This window comes from Haemaphysalis longicornis, unplaced genomic scaffold (assembly GCF_048455015.1).
Source record: "Haemaphysalis longicornis isolate Haplotype H1 unplaced genomic scaffold, Haemaphysalis longicornis Haplotype H1 scaffold_1, whole genome shotgun sequence".
NCBI lineage: Eukaryota > Metazoa > Arthropoda > Arachnida > Ixodida > Ixodidae > Haemaphysalis > Haemaphysalis longicornis.
In genome coordinates, this window is record NW_027526203.1 from 98,092,913 (window position 1) to 98,108,244 (window position 15,332).

At 48.9% G+C, this 15,332-nt stretch overlaps 1 protein-coding gene across 3 annotated transcripts in view; it reads left to right on the forward strand.

The window, feature by feature from the left end:
- LOC144178324 (nose resistant to fluoxetine protein 6-like) overlaps positions 1 to 15,332 on the forward strand; it is a 305,623-nt gene that overhangs the window by 277,221 nt on the left and 13,070 nt on the right. For all 3 annotated transcript variants that reach the window (XM_077706081.1, XM_077706099.1, XM_077706090.1), the window contains 2 exons: positions 7,428 to 7,507; positions 14,875 to 14,997. In XM_077706081.1, coding sequence (XP_077562207.1) covers positions 7,428 to 7,507; positions 14,875 to 14,997 — 203 coding nt within the window. The remainder of the gene's footprint in view (positions 1 to 7,427; positions 7,508 to 14,874; positions 14,998 to 15,332) is intronic.

Sequence of the window (15,332 nt, forward strand, 5' to 3'; positions counted from 1 at the left end):
CCTCCTTTGTTAATAAATCACCACCACCCATGACTATTGGTGACGTTAACTTTCGACGGCCGCTATCATTGTCACAGGCCAGTCCAGTGAGCATGAGAGAGTATTGTGGGTGGGTACGTTGACGTCGCAGCCAAATGGGAATTCTCGGTGTCAACACGGCATTCCATGTCGAAATCAGTGCAGGACAGGCACTTAACTTACTGTCCACTGGCTAGCTTTGAACACTGCCGCATGTTCATCAACAGCGAAGCTGGCTGCCCCACCTAGCTTATTCTTCGTTAGGCTAAGCGTATGCGTGTTCATGCTTAGAGACTAGGCCAAGTTTTCATCGGGGTGTCGTCGTTAGGCCTCGAAAGAACAATGAACACTCGGCTATTGAAGTGCGTAGAATGTGCGCGTGCCCACCGGCTTGGCGGTGAAGCTCCAATAGTAGCGGAGGGCGCAGCGCCGCGGGACGAGCGTTTGCTCAAAAATTTTGAACTCGTTCGGTGGCAACCGTTCGGCCTGGGTGGTCTGGGGTGTGCGATGCGAATTAAGAAGTTGATTAACATTATCGCTTCTCGGCATTTTAGCTTCTTTCATGTTGACATTAATTCTTCTTTTTGCACCGTCAAAACTTCACAATTCTACCGCCGCGGTGGCTCAGTGGCTAAGACGTTGTGCTGCTAAGCCCAAGGGCGCGAGTTAGATTCCCGACTGCGGCAGCCTCTTTTCTCATGGAGGCGAAAAGCGAATACTCCCGTGTGTTCGATATTTCGACGCACATTAAAGAATCCAGGCGGTCAAAATTATTCCGGATGTAAGGTCCACTTATGAGATCAGCGGCCAGGCACCCGGGCTGCGCGTGAGAACCCGCCACTCTGTCTGGGGGCTCAGCACTGTGGACTCTACGCCGCAGCCGTCGCCAATTCGTCACGGCGCGCACGGGAGGCGGATTGTCTGGCCCACCGAATACCACGGGGATAATCCCCCATTGAGAAAGGAGACGGCGCCGCCGGGTTCCGAGAATCGTCGACGTGACGCGCGGAGGAGGTGGAATCACCTGAATCGAAGCGCGCGCCGCGCGAGACACCATTGTTAACGCGCCCCGGGCGGCACAGTGCACTGTCGCCGCCTTTCGCTCTCACCCCGCGGGGTCGCGCGCCCTTGCTCGTCCGCGAGCGTGCCGTTGACCCAAAGATGGCGGCGCCTCATTGAATATTCCGTAGCGCGCTGCAGTGACAGCTGTCTACGTGAATTTGGGCACTCCCGTACGCGTGTACGAACGCTACAGGGGCGTTCCCGAGAGAGGGTGATCTCGAGGTGTTATGAGGCCGAACTTGGCCGTTGGAAATCGTTCTCGTCTGAGCGCCGAGCTGGGCAGTTCCCGGCTGGACAAGGAGTCTCGACCGTTAAAGCTAGGTTGGGATTTGTGAGCCCCCTAGGCAAGAGGTTAAGATCGCGTCGCAGGTTTAGCGTACAGCGCCGTACCGGGCAACTAGACGGATTTTGCGGCGGGGCAGAGTCTCGGCCGTCGTTTCTCGAGCGGTTTGTGTACGCTCCGAGAATAGTAGAGTTAGACGAAGTTGAGGAGCTCGAGTGATTTGTGCGCACTCAGAGCTAGCGTCTAGCTGAAGTTTGAAGTTTTTCTTTTATTACTCAGGTACTCAGTTTTCCTACTGTAAATAGCTGTATATAAACCCTTCGTTTCATTTAATCAACCCCAATGCCTCGAGTTCGTCAATTCGACCGCCGTCTCCGAGAACTTCAACTCCATCGCCCTGCCAGCCTCCTGCCAAATCAACCGGAGCCCGGGCGATTGGGTTCCTGATCGACACCGGACTTCGGGGAAACGAACCACTACCATCTTTACTGGACCCCTCCACTAGGCGTGCCTCATCACCTGTGTAGCGTAGGCGCGTTAAACCTCATAATCAAGCAAAACTGCACCACCAGATGCAACAAGCGATAAAGCGAGTGTTACATTGGCGAACGCGTCCCCTTACCGAGCTCCGTCGCCTCCGCAATGTACTGGTAGTGCGGTTCAAAAGCGGCGACCAGATGAGCTGCCTTGGTGTTGGCGACAAAAAGCCGAGAGCAAAACTAAACTGCTTTTACTGCATGGTGAGAGATAGCGACGATACAGCAAGAGACGACGGGCAGAGTGGCGCTCTTAGTTAACCCCAAATGTCGACTGATACGAACAACCGAGAGGGTGGGATTTATACAAAGAAGCAGTAACGGTTCCGCCGCTTCCCATGCCTTTCCACGCGGCAAGAACAAGGTACAGACACACGAGAACACTCTTTCCCGGTCTCTTGAGAGCCGGCGCGCGTCGAGTCTCAGAGAGTGGGAAAGGAGAGATCTCTGATGCGGTGTCCACTCGCACATTCAAGTCTCAACCCGATCCCTCGGTAGAACAGTGTGTTTTGCAATTGCCGCGGTCGTAATTCACCATCAGCGTTGGCCCGCGCAGCGGACGCACTCCGGCTTGGCGAAACCTGTTGGAGGAAGGCGGCTTTGCCGCAGCACCCAAAGATTTACAGCACTACCCCAAACTTGCACCATGCCCGCACCGGGTAGCGGCGTGCTGAATCGTGACATGAGTCGCCCCGCGACGCGTTTTCAAAGCCGTGCTTGTACGAGTTGCATGAAGCCTCCAACAAGTGGCCGCACGAATCCCACCCGTTCCCGGGGAGGCAAAGGTGCGGTGGTGCCACGTGTGTGATGACGTGATCGCTATACTCGGTTACAACTCAAGAACGGCACCACCTCATGTAGTGTACCACTCCGCCAAAGCGCCGGACCCGTGACGTCAGTGCGCGCGCGTTTTGAAAGAGGTTTGCTATGAATGCGTGATATCGTGTGCCTTGTCTCACGCAGTTTATTTGTCGTCACTGGAGTCGTTTATAAGCACATTAAGTCCAAAAAATCATGGAAACGGCTCACGCCATGTTCAAAATATTCCCAATAACGCCCTACTTGCGCCGCGCGGAGAAACATCCGGCCACAGTGATAAGGCGCAGCGGCAACTTCCGGTAGCGCAGCGGCAACTTTGAGGCTAGAGCAGGTTGCCTGCGAACTAAGAGTTTTGTGGGGAAGTATTCACAAAATGATGGGGTATGCGTGGTCTGCGGAAAAGAAACAGAAACTATGCGGCACATCGTGTTAGAATGTGAGGGTATCCATCCAAATCTACATGAAGGGAATATTGGGCTTTCAGAAGCCCTAGGATTTAAGGGTATCACAGAGGAAGTTACCTTCAAGGCTGTCGAGAGGACGAAAAGAAGATTAGAATGCTGGTGGACGAAAAGCAGAGAGGGGAATATTGCCTAGGACAGTTACCACCTGTAACAGGAAAAAAAAAGTATTTTGTGCCTAATAAGCTTTTTGTGCCTGCCCTAAGCAGCGCTAGTATTAAACCAAAAGTGTAAAACATATGTATATTAGTCCTTTTTGGTAAGATGACATGTCATCACCCCGATACAAAGGGGAAACCAATAGAAATCATCATCATCATCATCATCGGTGCCGTTCTTAAGTTGTCACCTAGTATAGGCGACGTTTTTCTGAGCATGTTTGGTGGCCCAACCACCGGCTTAAACAGCACCGCTGTTAAAATGCTCCCTTGGATCAATTTTACGCATTCTTTGCGCGAATAATAATTGTTTAGTATCTTCCAGGCCGGTTTAAGGACGGAAAAAAGCCTCTCACCACGTTAAAGTTCTGCATCGAACTGAAAGTGCTCGCCCTGCAGTGCCTTATTTGAAAGCGGAATGACGCGGCATGAACTTCCGACGGCAGCTTTCATTTCCACAGGCCAATCCACCTGAGTAGCTTTGATTTACTCTTGACGTTACGCAAGCTTAACGCGCGGTCGAACGACAAGCAAAGCAACGTCACACACATTTTACGTCGAGCTGTGCGCCCCGTTTGCTGACTGAAGTCTTATAGGGGTACTGATACAAAATTTTTAAGGCGAGATAATTTCGGTGTGAACAAACACACATGATCTGCGAAATATTAGCGGCCAATATAGCCTAGAACATATTTAAAATCAATTTTAAAGTGTGCGAAACGTAACCGAGCAGCCAGCAGAGGACCTCGCGCAATCGACGTCCCGTGGATATTTTGTAAATAAACAACATCCAAACCCGTCATGAGTTTGTGTTTGCCGCTTCCGCACTGCCGGCGTTTTCCGCCGGCTCGCCGTTCCAATCTGAGGGCTGTGAGGGCGGAGCTTCTGCTCTCGGGAACGAACGACCCGATCGTTGGCGGCGTAGGCGCCGTGATTTCGTCGGCTCATCGGGCAGCTGGCCGCGACCAAACTTGTACAGCGATTCCAGGCACTCCATTTTTTTTTACTTTTTTATTTACATTTGACGGGAAAACGCGCCGGAGACACGGAAAGCCCACTGAGCGAGCCGCACGGTCGTTGTGCGGACGGCGGCCACGGCCGCGAAGTGCCGCAAGCCGGCACAGGTAGCTCGAGTGATAGCTTGTGACCGCTGCACGAAATTAGCCTCAGGTCCCAACCATGGCCGTTTATATCAGAAAGGAGTTAATGATGCGATGGCGGGTTGCATTAAAAATTGTCATCTGCACCGCTTACGAGAGCGGCAATCGAATATCCGCCGCAGTGCTAAGCCGAACACATCTGTAGGCGGACCTGTAGGCAGACCGGCCGGCTGCTCCCAGCGCGCGTCGTGCCACCCACTGTCTCGACCGCCGCGCGTCGTTCTCTAGCCGCGGCAGCATTTGCACTCGCAGCGCCTTTACTGCACTCGGTCGCTTTTTAATTAAGCGGTTCAGGAGATCAGTTCGTGGGAGCATTCGCAGAAACGGCCGGCGACGCGGATTCGACAGTGCTACGGCAGCTCTGCTCTGTGATATCCCTCCGACGGTCACGTGGTCAGCTTTGTTCACAAAAAATACATCGTTTCGCGGCACCCGCTGAAACCGAAACTGCGACTGCCCGCATTGAAAATTCCTTTAATTAAACAACTGTGGCACGCTGAAGCAAATGAGGTTTCTACAGGTTATAAGTAGGTCACTAGCTACTTGTCGCAACCAAAAAAAAAGCAAGAGGCAAAATGTTTTGTGTCAGTGCCCCTTTAACGATAGCCCTAACGTAGACCCGGCCATACCAAGTTGGGACGTGAAGCCGCCGCATTCCTGCATGCATTCACAGCCACATGAGGCGTCGCAGCCAATGGTGTAGTCAGCCGGTACATAACCCCATTCGCAGACAATGTACTTTCTGTTACCATGGGTCACAGTCACTCCGCCTACACATTTTCTTGGAATGGGCCATATAGCGCTTTCACTACGATGTGGGTGGTGCAAGCTTGGGAATCATGTAATGCCGTTCGGAACTGGCAATAACTATGGTTTTCGAAATGCTTCCAGTCTCGACGGAAAGAGTGAAAGCGTTTGTCGGAACTTCTGTAAGGTATATTTAAATTTCAACATTCTAGTGGAAATGAAAGTAAAAGGGGAATGTGATTCGGAAATAGGGCAGAAGGGCACCGTGTTATACGGCAAAAATACTACAGCGTACGAAAAACTATACTTAAATTCGTTTTACTGCATGGAGCGCACTGAGCTACTATGATAGAGCGTACTGCGCTTTCTCATATCTTGTAGGTATTCCACTGCGGTCACAGTCGTTATGGGCCGATGACGAGAGCTGTACACTTTCGCATTTGCGCCTAGTCCTTCAAGTACATTATTAGAAGTTATCAGCGTGCGCTTTGCACACCACAACTAAAGTAGATATTTTTTGTTCTAGTGTTGTGTAATTTAAGCAGCTTGTAAGCAGTTTTTTTTTTCTAGCCACAAATTCAGCTGATTGATGTTTCGTACTTGAAAACAAAGTTCTCAAAATATTCAAGCATAAGCAAGCCAGAAGAAATTTGGCATGGTTAAAGGGTGCACATGGTTCCTTGTATACCTGCAAGTAGACGAGTATGTCTGAGAAAGAATAACGGGGGCTGTTTAAATTGATTTATCACTATGCGCAACAAAGAGGACCTCTACAGGCGATAGTTTCTGAACACCTGTGCTACACAATAACTTCCTCTAAGATGTAAGGCACGCGCGTTTTGCTGTACCCTGTACCGAGTAGGGGCACAGCTAGGCGATGTATTAAGCGCTGGACACATGTACGACTGGTGCACGCGATTCGCATGCGACTGATCGTTACGACTGCCGCCACAACTTGTTGTACGCGTGAATTTGAGACACATGACCCGATGCGCGTGTACGATGCGTCGTCGGCGTCGCTCCGCCCACTGTTTTGCTCTATGGTCAACTACGACGATCGCTGAGCTGAATTTGTAGATTCCGCGCGTTTGTTCACAAGAAATGGATAAAGCAGACAATCGTGAAACGTTTTCTGCCTTCGGAAACAGTCCGCGCACACGCCGGCCGTGCCTGCCAGCTCGGCACACTCAGCGGCTCGAACCGGCGCAGACCACGGTAGCAACCGCTTGTCGCTGCTCTTCTGAATCAAACTTATCGTTAAAATGAAGTTCCACATGCGAGAAAGTAGGTGTTAGTGTGGTGAAAAATTGTGCGAGGGATTGTTACCAGGGCTTATTTTAAAAGCGGCGATCAGATATCTGCCGCAATGCAAGCCTACGCTGACCGGTCGCAGCGGCGCGCGGCGCGTGGTGCGCCGACGGGTCGAGATGGCAATACCTGCGCGGAAGCATCGAAACATGCTACGCAGATGTCTTGGTCACCGATCGCTCAAACGGCAGTTATAGGTTAAATAAAGTTCCACATGCGAGAAAGGGGATGATGGTGTGGTGAAATGTTGTGTTACGGATGTCATTCGCTGCTGCACAGATAGCGGCGATCAGATATCCGCCAGGAAGCTAAGCCTAAAGTTCCCATCACCCGAGCTGCCCGAGCCGACCCGAGCAACGCAAACCGGTTGCGGGCTCAGCGGGCTCTCATTGGCTGTGGCCTCACGACGATCTCAACGATGGCACGACTGCATCTGGCTTGTCAGTCGCACGTCGCGAGCCTCCTCCGACCAGCGATCGACACCAAAACGGGTCCTAACAATCAATCGTAACGATCAGTCGCATGCGAATCGCGTGCACTAGTCGTACATGTGTCCAGCGCTTTACGCAAACTTCACCGCTGTTGTTGGCCGTTCAGGTTGGCCGACAAATACAAGTCAAAAGTAAGCCTCGCTTACGTCTCTTATTTTGCGCACCCGAATCATCATGATGTAGTAAAAGTAGCCCAGCTAGTTCAGCGAAGTGTTTGGTGTGCTACCTGGTATACCTGCATGGTCGCCGTAAAAACGGCACCGGTCGCGCTCAATGCGCCTGTGGCACGCAAACGTCCTCGTAGTTCCTTCGCAACGCACTCGTGGTGGGTCTTTTTTAATTGTGATTTTAATTATTGGCTTTTGTTGTCCTTCTCATTGGCAGTGCCTCCCAAGCCTGTGGTACATCAGCGCAGATTGGCAGCTCCACTGCTCCCTCTTTCTCATCGTCTTCCTCCTCATTAGGTGAGCGATGACGTCATTTATACGTTGGGTTGTTCGTTTTCAGGTAAAACCCGATTTCAAGTGATTCTTACACCCCGATCATGTTTCAGTAGATTCGGGTTAAACCCGATTTCTCCGCGAACGCACCTCTTCAAAGGAGCGATGTGCACAATTGTGGTGTGACGTTCCCCCGTTCTCAACCAGTTTTTGCGGGAAGCAAGCCCCACAAACACAGCCTCCGAATTCATTGAGTGTTGGCTCGACCCTACCACTCGCTAGCCCAGGCTGGCAAATGCTACCTTGGCATTGTTGTGCCTAGCTAATTGAAGCTGGGTTGTCGATAGAACCTTCTGCCAGCTGAGGTACGTTGAGCGATCAGACATGCCTCGAATGAAGACCGGCAAGTTGCGCAAGCAAATCACAGTAATGTATGTAAATAAGGATAAGGGAACAATCGATGACCAGCTTTTTGTGAATGAAATGTTTCAGGAGGTTATCAATGCTCTTTACTGTCATTATTTATTCATTTCCAAACAAATCCCAAATTTCGGAGAGCATTTTAAAGAGCACCCTGAAGTCCCCCCGATTGCCAGCTTGAAATAAACAACAATTTTAACGCGTTAGAGTTAAAAAGCTCGTGATACTTTCTAAAACAAACCGAGTGCATTAAAATGAACTAAGTTCATCTATCGACTTCACCCGAAAAACCTGAATATAGTTGGGTTTCAAAAAAACACCCTATTTCTCCCCGTATATCAGTTCGAAAAATAGAACCTGATTTCCATCCCCCGATTTTCAAAAAATATAGAACCCGAAAACTAACAACCCTTTATTTTATACTGCATGTTTTGTACAAAACCGGACGGAGACGGAATGGTAGGCCGTCATAGTGTCTGCAGGTCCGGATGCGCCACCGCAATTGGAAGCACCGTGTGCTGGATCCCATTCCGCCCTATTTTCCAGCGAAACTCTCTATGGCTTGGAGGCGGAATTGTATAGCATCCGCGCGGAAAAACTCAATGTCGGAAAGGGAGCTTACAAAGGCCAAACTTACACTGATAACGCCTTAGGGCCTTGATATTTTGATATCAAATGGCTTATATTGATCGCGAAAAAAATGTCTTCCCGGCAGTGCATTTGTGTTCGGAAGTGAGGCCGACCTTAAGTGATTGGTTCGAGCTGGGAGTTTGTAAGCTTATTTTTCCGCGCACTGTGTGCTGCCCGTGCAGCATTCAGTTCTGACGTCAAATTTTTATGCTTCTTTTTTATTGCTTTCATTGATGCCTAACGGCCTGGCAAACCCGAAACAGCACTTGTAATACTAGAGCGCACGATAAGTAATGAACTACATACAACGGGCTAAAAAACGCCCGTTTCGGCTTCCCGCGCTTCCAGGGCGCGTATGACAGAACCACACTGTGACCTCACCGTTCTGTGCGGACGTCAAAACATTGTGGAGGCCGGTGAGGGCGTTGTTTTGACCACCCCGCTACCGTAGCTCAGCGGCTGAGCTGCCTGTAGGCGTTTAGGCCTACCATCACGGTGGTTGTTTGATGACCGCCTTCAATAAAAGTCCTCATGGCGACTTTTGTTGCGATTCTAGTCTATATTTTCGGCTCCTTTCCCGCGTGTGGAACTGTTTTTTGGCAAGAGAGCCTCCCTAGGGAGCGTTTATGCCTGTAGCTCTGGCTACGTGCATCAGTTTGAACACGCCAACGCTTAGTCGCCGCTTGCTGGGCGGCGTGCGTGAAGTGATGTCACGAGCTTCTGCCGAACGTTGGAGGCACACGGCTACCTAACCATCTATATGACGGAGTGATGCCATGCTGATGTCCGTTTGCTGGGCGCCGCTCCACGTTCTGTTCCCTCGACGCGATAAATGGATCGAATTAAAGTATGGTGCATGCGTCGCAGGCCGCTCACAAAACGCCCAAAATTGGTGTCAGTACCCCTTTAATAAAAAAATTCGATGTGAATGGAGACCGATAACAACGACGCGAGTGTAATTGTCGACGGCGTTACACCGTAAGGCGAGCGACCGTAAGCGACGAGCGAGAACGGACGAGGCATACCGGGAGTCAAGGAATGCCGCAAAAAGACGTCGGCGCCAAGATGCCAACTTGGAAGGGTTGAGGAGCGCGTAGGCCTCGTTCCAAAGCCACTTTCTCGGTGGCCACTTCGGCGAAAGCTGCAACGTGTGGGACAGACTGCTTTGACGACGACCTGACCTCAGCACGAAAGTCCGACACTCTCGCAGGGAAGCCACCGCGTTAACACACCCAACGAACACACCTTCCGAGAGGGAAACGGACAGTGAATTTCTCTAACAAGCGTCCCCTGAAAAATCATAGAACATGTCATCTACTCTCAGATTGTAAACTTTCTAGACTCTAACAACTTCTTTCATCCTAGCCAACATGGTTTTCGGAAAGGATTCTCTTGCGAAACACAACTAGCAATATTTCTTCACGACCTGCATGCTAATCTTGACAACAACTTACAAACTGACGCTATCTTTCTAGATTACGCAAAGGCATTCGACACAGTTCCCCACCAAAGACTTATGCTAAAATTATCCCAGTTAAACTTAAACACAGATGTACTAAAGTGGATCGAAGCGTTTCTAACTAACCGTTCTCAATTCGTGCATGTCAATAACAAATCTTCAGAGTGTCTCAAAGTAACATCAGGTGCACCTCAAGGTTCGGTTCTTGCCCCCCTTTTATTCCTAATATACATTAACGACTTACCCCTCAGCGTATCTTGCAAAATCCGCATGTTTGCGGATGACTGCGTAATCTATCAAACAGTAACTAACGCTGACGACCAAGTGGTCCTCCAGCAAGACCTTAACCACATTCAAGAATGGTGCGATAAATGGCTTCTATCTCTTAACCCGAACAAATGTAAACTTGTTTCCTTTTCCCGCCGTAAAAATCCCTTTCTTTTTTCATATCACATCGCGAACGTCACTGTACAGTCACAATCATCCTACAAATATCTAGGTGTCACATTGTCTTGCGATCTTACGTGGAATGCGCATATTACTAACGTCATTTCATCCCCAAACAAAACACTTCGCTTCCTAAAACGTCACCTACGCCATGCGCCCCCTCACGTAAAGTTGCTCGCTTACCAGTCCCTCATCAGATCAAAACTTGAATATGCCTCCGCCATATGGAACCCGCCCCAAACATATCTCATAAATGATCTTGAATCTGTCCAAAATCGTGCCGCCCGATTTATTCATTCCCTGTACTCGTACAACATTAGCGTTTCATCCTTGAAAGCACAATCTGGCTTATCACCACTTTCTGTCCGCCGCCGTATCGCCACCCTTTCCCTCTTTCACAAAATTTTTCACTCTTCACTAAATGTAGCCCCCTACATCCTTCCCCCGACATACATTTCACACCGCACCGGCCATCCACTTCAAGTGTCCCGTTATCGTACCAGAACTGTCACCTTTTCCGCTTCTTTTTTTCCCCGTGCAGCCAAAGATTGGAACGACCTTCCCTGCTCCATTGTTTCAACCACCTGCCCATTAAACTTCATAGCAAATGTCAGTAGTCACCTGTGTTCATAGAACTAATGCGTTCAAATGTGTATTTTTCTGTATATCCACCCCTTATGTAATACCCCCTAGTGCGGTCCTTAAGGAAATAAAAATGAATGAATGAATGACTGAATGAATGAATTTTTATGGCCTTTGCGTTTCGTCGGCGCTGCTCAATGTTTGCTACGTCAGTCTGTGCAATAATTCTGCCTGGTTCATCCCCTCCACACAGTCGTGGTATGTAGCGCTGGTCTAGTCGAATCAAAGTTCCAGAGAGCTTACGACACAGCCTGGCATTACGGTATTCTTTGTGATCTGCGCCCCCTTGGAGTTTGTGGAAACATGCTGAACAGTTTGAAAGATTACCTTTCGGAGCGCACCTTTCAGGTTAGGGTTGGAAATGTCCTCTCGAAGATGTTCGTCCAAGAAAATGGAGTGCCGCAGGGTGGTGTGCTCAGCTGCACCCTTTTTATTGTTAAAATGAATTCGTTAGGAACTGCACTGTCTCGCTCCATATCCTACTCGCTATATGTTCATGATGTGCACATTGCCTTTAAATCATGTAATACGTCCATTTGTGAGAAGCAAATCCAACTAGCTGCAAACGTACAAAATGGGCATATGAGAATGGCTTCTGTTTTAACCCAGAAAAAAGCACGTGTGTGGTCTTCTCGAGGCAGCGTGGTATCCGCCCAGATCCTGTTATTAAACTCAATGAAACACCCATAGCAGTAAAAAATGAGCACAAGTTCCTTGGGGTTGTGCTTGATGACAAACTTTCATTCATTGCACAACTCAAACGCCTTAAAGTTAAATGTTTGGATACAGTCAGGATCCTGAAACTCCTCTCACACCAGTCTTGGGGTACTGACACAAAGTTCCTATTGGCCTTATTCAATAGCCTTGTGAGGTCCCGCATCGACTACGGGTGTCTTGTTTATCAATCTGCCGCGAGAACAGCACTAAAGATGTTAGACCCTGTGTACCATCTTGACCTTTGTCTGGCTACAGGCGCTTCCGAACAAGCCCTGTTTTAAGCCTGTATGTGGAAGCCAATCAGTGGTCTCTTGAAACACAGCGGAAGTACACTGGGTTGAATTATGCTCTAAAAGTGACATCCTTGACCGGACACCCGAACAGCACTCTAGGTAACCAGGCAATCAAGCTTTTTGAAAAGCGACCTGCCATGGCTGAGCCATTTCTTCTGTAAGTGAGGGCACTGGCCACAGGCCTGGGAATATCCTCCACTGACGCTCAGAAAACCAGCTTTGCTGACTTTTTCCCTCCATGGGAACTCTGCCCTATCTCTTATGATCTCTCTTTTATGAAGATTGACAAAAGAACCGCTCCAAACGAATTAATTTTGCAGCATTTTTTTGTTTTTGCAGAACAAGTACAGAGCATCTGAGTTCTACACAGATGCTTCCTAGTCAGCTGGTGCAGTATCATGTGCTGCACATGGTCCAAACTTTTCCACGTCAAAGACTATGCCTGAAGCCACATCTATATTCACTGCTGAAGCACACGGCCTTGTATTGGCTGTAGAATATATTATTGAGAACAATGTCCAAAAGTCATTGATATTCACTGATTCTAAAAGTGCTGTGCAGGCTTTAGCGTCACGAAAGTTACAAAAAAATCCAGTCTTTAATCAATTGCTAAAACTACTGTGCTCAGCCCACAAACAAAAACTTGAAATCACAGTCTGTTGGGTCCCAGGTCACTGCGGCATAGCCGGAAATGAGCAAGCAGACAGGAATGCTGTAACTGCAGCTCTTCGGAGTGACCTAGATATTCAAAGCGTCCCGTACGAGGATCTTAAAGCGTACGTACGTAAGAGGCTGCGCGACCAATGGCAGGAAGATTGGAATGGGCAAACAGCAAACAAATTGCACATGGTAAAACCCAAGTTAGGTAGATCGATCCGTGAGAAACGGGACAGGATCACAGAGGTTACTCTCTGTAGACTGCGCATAGGCCATACCCATGCTACACATGCGTACCTATTGAAAAGAACAGAACAGCCACGCTGCTTGAGGTGTGGAGGGTCGCTATCAGTCATTCACGTACTGGTAGAATGCAAACTACTTGAACCGCAAAGAAAGCTTCATTTTCCGAATTGTACACACGCATGATCCCTCAACACCCATTGCTGTTTTTATCAGACGAGCCACTTTTCTCTGTTAACCGTGTTCTTAAGTACCTCTCAGACGTAGATTTTTAAAGGAGCCATGAAGAGAAAATGCAAGTTGGTTTTATTTGAAAGATTTCGTGTTTTATAGTGCCCCCAGCGCTTGTCCGGATACAAATGGTGCTTTATTCACTGAGAAATTAAACACTTTAGGTTAAAATTTTGATTTTCCCGCTCAATCGTGTGTTTTCGTGGTCCCAAATGACATCACAGGAACCGACCGCTCTGCAGCCTAGAATACCTTCATTCACGCATCCGCCGTACAGGGTAGAGACACGTATACGCTGGCACCGCCATTTTCGGTTGCTCGCTCGCCGCCGAAGCAAGTCATTGTGTCAAAACCGCGCTAAAATTATCGCCGCAACGCGGTTTACTGAAGAAGTTTGAATCATATTGTCTGTTTCGCGTTGCTAGGTCTCGTGGGAAACGAAAAGAATAACGCGTTGAGCCCGTTGGCCCAATTGCGGCGGCACGGGACCGTTCAAAGGTTGTCTCCACCCTGTACAGCAGTGTTGGTTTGTTCCCGCGTTTCTTTACGTTCCGTAACCTAGATGGCGCCACCATACCGTGGAAAGCATTTGGTTTGTTTTTGCCCGCATTTAAACCTGGCTTGTTTTTGTTCTGGGAGAAAATATTCGTTCCCTGAAACAGTGCTCGCTCGACAAATGGGGTCACGTAAGACACCGTTGCTTGCGTCAATCGGCCAGTGTCGTATGAGACAACCCCAAGCACCGTAGTGCTGTGCAGCTAAACCAAGCATGCTGTGCGCAGTACGAACAGTAGAACGCATCAGTACTTTTATGTTTACATGTGCTTTCGTAACTTCCACTGTTTGTCCCATCATTCTTATTGCTTTGTAAAGAATGTGCCCTTAATTTAAGCGCAAATCGCTCGTTCGTCTAGTTTCTAAGCTCTACCTAATTGGCGTCTGCTTCTGCCAGCCTCCGCCAATCGCAGAGCTTAGCTCATGTGACATCATAGGTTCTGTTGCGGGAAATGAGCTGGTGGGTCGCATGACCATTCCCGTTCCTGTCATAGTGACAAATGTTTTTACTTGGCCCTCTACACCAATTCTTTTTTGTAACAGAAATTTTAGATACCTTTTATTCTATATTCTGTACTTTATATTCCCACTTGAAAAATCCTCACCATAGTACTGGCGCTCTTTGGCCTTGATGCCCTCGCGCCAAGAAACCTATCATCATCATCTAGTCGAATCAAAGTTTTGCCGTTATGTTTGAGCATTTCTAAATAGTCCTAACCAGGTTGACATGCAGAACACGACAAATGGTCTACACTGGTTGCTGAAAGAGGTGTCCCGTCACGCTCTACTCTTATTCAAAAATCGTGCTGCCCACGGACGGTGTTTCAAACTTCGTTCGCAAATTGAAATCCTGTTTGTTCCGCTGCCGGTGCGGGTAATAGCACGAGGTGCAGTTGAAGCAATGCTGCTTCATTCCATCATTTTTATCGCCATAATTTTATATTTCATCATTGCATCCATATGTTACTCTTGCATAATTTTCTAGGAAGAATAATTTCCTTTGGACAGCTGGCTCTCCGGTCAAATTTCATTCGTGTCATTTTTCCTCTTTCATTATCATTCTTTCACGCCGTGCGTGTTGAACTGTCTTTTTGCAGAAGACCAGCGTTTGGAGGTATGGCCGCATTTGCCTCGGTGGTGATATTTGGTGTCATCATCGGAGTGCAGACGACGTTATCCGGCTACCCTCCGACAATGCTTCCTTTGTACGCGGAACGCAGGTGTGTATGGACATTTTACCGGTCTTCAACTTATGCTACGCAAACTGAAATTTCAATGTCTATTCTTTTTTTTGTTTCTTACATTATGAGTATGCTTTGTATGAGACGCCGCGAAGTCCTTTTTAAGCTGTTAGAGAGTTACAGCAGGGCGGACACCAGGCTCCGCTACGGTGCCCTGTAGTCAACCGGTGCGTGCGCCCGCGCGTGCGTAGATGGGATGGAGGCGGTTGAGCAGATGCACAGACGCGCAGGTGCGCCCACTGCTTACCGGGCGCCGTGCCGAGACCGCTTCTGCGCCCCGCTACACGTCTCTACGACGTTGTTTTAGAGCGTAG